The sequence below is a fragment of the Lepisma saccharinum genome, chromosome 12, assembly GCF_977018435.1.
Source record: "Lepisma saccharinum chromosome 12, izLepSacc3.1, whole genome shotgun sequence".
In the NCBI taxonomy this organism is placed as follows: Eukaryota; Metazoa; Arthropoda; class Insecta; order Zygentoma; family Lepismatidae; genus Lepisma; species Lepisma saccharinum.
Genome location: NC_139240.1, coordinates 39534956 through 39540955, shown reverse-complemented (window position 1 = coordinate 39540955; position 6000 = coordinate 39534956). Strand labels below are relative to the sequence as shown.

The window sequence follows — 6000 nt, the reverse complement described above, 5'->3', positions numbered from 1 at the left end:
AAAATGTTCTATTCTGAAAACTCCTCCCCAAAATCTTAAGTAGACTTTATGCACAGGCTAAACCTACTGTTTAAAGGGATCCTTACACAAGACCATTGATTTCAAAGATACATTTTTAAAAGTACTCCTCTGCAAAAACTTAATACCAAATATGTTCAGGGAATTTGGTAATGAACACACACTAGAAGCCTTAAAAAATGATACCATAATTTACTAACAATTTTTTTTATTAATTACAGTTCATCAAATCAGCAACAAATCGAATGAATGGCAAAAATTTGTGTCAAGTTTCATAAAACGTACAAACCGCCTGGGGAAAACAATAATTACAAAGTTAAAAATGTACATTAGTTTGATGCAGTTCATGTAAACATTGATAGAAACTCTTTGCAGCTGTTTGGTTATCTTCTTCTAAAAACATTTTCCGTAATGCTTTCTTTCGAGATCTGCAATAGAATAAAATACACAAAATAATAATTATAGAGACTGGAACATACACACAAACGAAAATAAATTTTAAAATGTTATTTTAATTGAGAAGCATTAGTCGTGATGCGTTCCGGAGTAGCTAACTTAACGTGCTGTGAAACTAGAGACCCTAGATTCGAATTCAGAAGGAATGCATGAATATTTTATTGCATTTTACTTCTTTCATCTACGTATTCAATCTGAGCATTATTAATCCTCGGCTTCGCGATTAACCTAGAGAGGTAGAAATGCAACCAACATAGACATGGAAATGAAAACATGCTTGAAATTCAAACTGTGCTTGGAAAATGCCTGGCAACACTTTTCTCGCTTCACTTATTAAGTACAGTGGGATGTACAAGTATTACAGGATAATTGTCCATCACTATTTTCAATCACCTCTTTCATCCTATATGTTTTTGAGAATGACATTTTATTGGTGTTGTAGAGAGGTTTGTCTCCTACGTCATGTTTTTTTTTCATTTCTTGAACCTCACATTGTGAATAACAAAGGGAATGAACTTGCTGATGAACAATTTAAGTGGTAATACTTATGCCTCACACAGTACCAACCTGCAAAAATATTAGACAACATTATTTCAAAAATTAAAACAGAAGTTATATGAAAACGTAGTTTAAAAAATTAAGGAAGTCACATGGCAATTACCATAGAGCTGAAAATTGAAAATTTTTCGTTAATTGTATGAAAAATACCCTATTCATTTCAAGACAATGTAAAATATATTGTTATGCTTACAGGATGTTTATTGATTTTCTTTTCCCCCACAAATATTCATCCTTAAAAATATATCAACTGAATCATTCTATGTAATGATATTTTATTCATTGGCTTCAGATTAGACACTATAAGAACATACTGTGCAGAAATCTTAAATGTGTTTTACCTGAATTGGATTCAGCCTGACAGGCCAAAGCGGTGGGGCTTACGTAGGTAACCCCATCACTTCCACAGACTGGTTCAGCAAATTGCCTCTGCAGTGCATTACTCTCATAAACTTTACAAGCTGTATTCTGATCTGAGCATTCGGAGTAGTCAATTATGAACACTGAAAAATAAGAAATGTAATCACAATTAATGTATTTTGAAAATTACATATTTTATCAAAGGTGGCTCACTTTAACATCTTGGTACCTAAAATAGCGAGCAAACTATGTGAACATTATTTCACTGCTATAAAAATTTCCTTTTATTCAAGTACTCAGAGGTAAAGTTTGTTTGAAATAATCCACAAGATATGAGCTAGTGGCCAAATATGCTTTTAAACAGGCTAAATGCGAGTTACGTTTCACCAGCTTCGATTAATTAGTCAACTGAATCTGGTCCATTTCTTGAACTACCAAATAATTTATCTCAAAATTACAAATTTTAGTAAAGACATCCAGAAAGATCAACTAAACATCTTTGGTTAAATCAAAGAAACCAATATTTCTGCGTAATTTGTTTATCTGTTTACATTTTTAAGAAAATGTAGAATTGGGGACAACACTTTCTCATATCTCCTATAATATTTGTTATTTTTCTTTTATAATTGATCGAACTGTGCTTCCTAAGACGAACAAAACCATTTCAAATAATAAACTATATTGTTTCACTCATGTAATATTATAGTAATTTTCATCAAAGATTTGATATGAGAGTATTCATATACACGTAATCCAGTGTAACGTGGATTCTAATTCTATATGAAATCCATGATGGATAGTAATGATAAAATAATCGTAAAGAATACATGTATTTTTCAATACGTTATATTTTTCTTGTACAAATCATGTAAACCCATGCTTTAATCTTGGTTGAGTGAAAACGAGGGCTCAACAGTCTTAACTTCTGCACATAAGAAAAATCATATTTTAGAGGGGAGATTTCTCTATGGTTTTTCTTGTATGTACGCATTGCTTGCATTATAGAATTATTTTCCTGTAGTTTACGGTTATTACAAGCAAAATTAGTTTTTCTTTGTGACGTTTCAGGAGAACACACGTTCCTTTCATCAGACATTTATTTTCATTTTGACTAAAGATACAGTTATAACAATGGTTAGTAATTTTTTAAACAAAAAGAATCCGTTATATAATGGATGTTGTCAATGTTACATTGTTGTAATATAGCAACTTAACTGTGAAAAAACCAGTCTGTTTTATTTTCATATCATCAGGTAATTCAAATTCATCATTGTTTTCACAAAGTCTCTTGATGTTTTCTGTTGCATTAAATGTTAAAGATGGTGGCTTACTCCATTTGTGAAAAGAACACTCCATACTGGATCTATGTTACTATTTTCATTATTTGATTTATTCCAGTGTTCTTCTGCAATGAACGAAGCTTCCCAGACATTCAACTCTGTGTTTCCCGTTAATCTTTTTAATGTATCTTTAGTCAAAATGAAAATAAATGTCTGATGAAAGGAGCGTGTGTTCTCCTGAAACGTCACAAAGAAAAACTGTTTTCTTATGCTTGTAATAACCGTAAACTACAGGTTGGAAGGGACTTATAATCGTAATAATACTTGGGAAAGGTCAAACACGAGCGAAATTGCAATCAAAAATCAAGGCATAAAAATGTAGTGCATTATTTTTCAATGCAGAAATTACTAACGTGGTAAATGTTTGTCAGTATATCAAACTACGTATGCTAGTAAATAGAAATAGGGAGAGAGAGAGAGAGAGGAAGAGAGAGATAGATAGAGACAATGATAGAGAGAAACAGCAAGAAAGAGGGCGAGAGGCAGAAGAAGTAAGAAAGAAAGCAATTAAATGGAGAAAAGGAGAAATAATGGGGAGAGAGATTAAAGAATGAGAGAAGAATAGAGAGAGACAGAAATAGATAGAAAATAACCTTAAAAAAGAGAGACAGAGATAGAAGGAGAGAAACAAGAAGAAAGAGAGAGATAGAAAGAGAGAAACAATAAGAAAGAGAAATAGAAAGAGAGAAACAATAAGACAGAGAGAGATAGAAAGAGAGAAACAATAAGAAAGAGAGATAGAAAGAGAAAAACTATAAGAAAGATAGATATTGAAAGAAATAAACAATAAGAAAGAGAGAGATAGAAAGAGAGAAACAATACGACAGAGAGAGAAACTATAAGAAAGGGGAAGATATAAAGAGAGAAACAATAAAAAAGGCAGAGATAGAAAGAGAAAAACAATAAGAAAGAAAGGGATAGAAAGAAATAAACTATAAGAAAGAGAGGGATAGAAAGAGAGAAACAATAAGACAGAGAGAGATAGAAAGAGAGAAGAGAGAAACAATAAAAAAGGGAGAGAAAGAAAGAGAGAAACAATAAGAAAGAGATAGAAACAATGAAAAAGGGAAAGATAGAAAGAGAGAAACAGTAAAAAGAGAGAAAGGGAAAAGAGAGAGACAGAGATGGATAGAAGGGAGGGAGATAAAGATATAAAGAAGACAGAGATAATGACAGATATTAAAACAGTAAGAAAGAGAAATAAAGTGATGGATGAAAAAGGAAGAATGGAGAGAGAGATTGAAAGAGTGGGACAGGAATAGAGAGACAATGAGAGAGAGAGAGAGACAGACAGCAATTAAGAGTGAAATAAGCAGAAAAGTAAGAATGCAAGAGATAGCAAAAATAAATAGTAGTATTGGAAAAGCTCTTAATCTTTCTCCTTGCGTTATGTACTAAATTTGAAAAAGTGATTTCACTTACATCTTCCGTCCTTGTTTTCACACATAAATTTATCCCATGACTTGTACGTGACGCGGTTCGAAGCACACATCGGTGTGTCAAAATCGCTGACGTCAGTGGAGCAGACGGAGTTTGATGAACCACTGCACAGATGATATTCTTTTTCTGCAAGTTCTGAAATTTTAGAAAAATCAATGTAAGTGTGCATTTATTAGACATGAACATAGAGAAAAAGGGGGAAACTCCCAAAATACTTTCCTCCGGGGGAGGGGGATATCAAACTTAGAAGGGGGGGGGGTGTCATAGGCGTGTTGAATAAGACTCGTCTATAAATAAAATATTAGTGATGATACTCGTAGGTGCTGTTCCTTAGTTTTTGAACGAAGTGTATTTTTTTACCATCCTCAAATCATGCTGAACAAAGTGTTGAACGCGAGATTAAGTACCATCAAAAATGGGAGTTTAAGTAAAGTTCAAGTCCTGATTCGAAAGCCACTTTACTTCAAAGAAAGTTCCGAAAGATTAGTCTCCTTCTGCTAACTATATGTCAGGCCACGTGGAGCCAAGTAAATCGTCCCTTGGAAACCATTCCCACCAATAGCGTCCTTTTTAGGAATTGACATTACTTGTCCAGGTGAAGTAAATTAAATATTGTTTCTTTAGAGAGGCTGCGGTTATCTTTGGTAGGTTGTTATTGTGTTGTGCTATTTTTTATGCAATATGGAGACGTTTGGAGCGTAACGTCGTCGCAGTTAAACACTGCAGGTAAAAGTGGCAACAGCGCTTCTTAGAGAAACAAGTGCTGGCTCGAAACCAGATACGCGTCCTGTCGGCTTCATCTCGTGCTCTGTCAAACATGGGCGTTCTAATCAGGACTTATACCATACAGTTGGTTGTTACTTTGACCGCAATTGGATGGAGTCTTTCTTGGAAATGGTTTGAAATGCAGTTAAAAAATGGTATTGAAGCTACACAGGTAAAACAGGCGGAGTGTTTATTTCTGTATTATACCATATATATATACAGGGTGTATATAAACATGTGTCAGAAACTTTAGGGATTTATTCGTGACATCAAAACATAACAAAAAGTTCATATGAACATGGGTCCGCAAATCCTTCGTTAGGGAGGTATGAAAGGAATTCCCTGTAGTGACACCTGGTTGTGTAATGTACCTCAAATGTGCATTTGTACTCACTTTCTTGTGTACAGTTGGGCATGGCATTTGTTTCTTTGTGTCTGATTGTCGTTTGTTCTGTTTTACTGTGACTTCCATCACAACACATCACAACGATGTATTCAGTGTCTGAAATGACTGATATGCACTACATGTACGGCCTAGCAGATGGGAATGCGAACGCAGCACGTCAACGTTATGCGGAACGTTAACCTGGGAGGCAGTTACCTTGTGCAAGAACGTTTGTACGACTACACCAACGCTTGCGAGAGACAAGCACATTTGAGAAGAGAGTTGCAGATGGTGGGAGACCACGTGATGTACAAACGCCTGAGCTTCAAGAACGGGTTCTTCGGACTGTGGATGAAACTCCATCAACCAGTACAAGGAGAATTGCGAGAAGGGAAGGCGTTAATCACATGACGATCTGGAACATTCTGCATGAAAATCGTCTGTACCCGTATCACCTTCAACGTGTGCAAGGATTAAATGAGGCACACTTTCAGCCACGAATAAATTTCTGTCAATGCATGTTAGGGCAGTGTACCGTGTTTCTGCAGTTCTTATCATGTACCTTATTCACTGATGAGGCTGGCTTTTCACGTGATGGGATCTTAAATTATCATAACAATGACATCTGGGCTTATGAAAACCCTCATGCAGTGCGACAAGACAAACATCAACAGAGGT

General features: G+C 34.9%; 1 protein-coding gene across 1 annotated transcript in view; it reads right to left on the bottom strand.

Annotated features, from left to right (window-relative positions):
* Positions 1 to 215: 215 nt before the first annotated feature.
* LOC145996441 (serine protease inhibitor dipetalogastin-like) overlaps positions 216 to 6000 on the bottom strand; it is a 52167-nt gene continuing 46382 nt past the window's right edge. Inside the window, exons 7-9 of the mRNA XM_083132924.1 lie at positions 4155 to 4307; positions 1374 to 1535; positions 216 to 446 (exon numbers count right to left, since the gene is read on the bottom strand). Of these exons, the coding sequence (XP_082989050.1) occupies positions 412 to 446; positions 1374 to 1535; positions 4155 to 4307 (350 nt within the window). The 3' untranslated portion in view covers positions 216 to 411. The remainder of the gene's footprint in view (positions 447 to 1373; positions 1536 to 4154; positions 4308 to 6000) is intronic.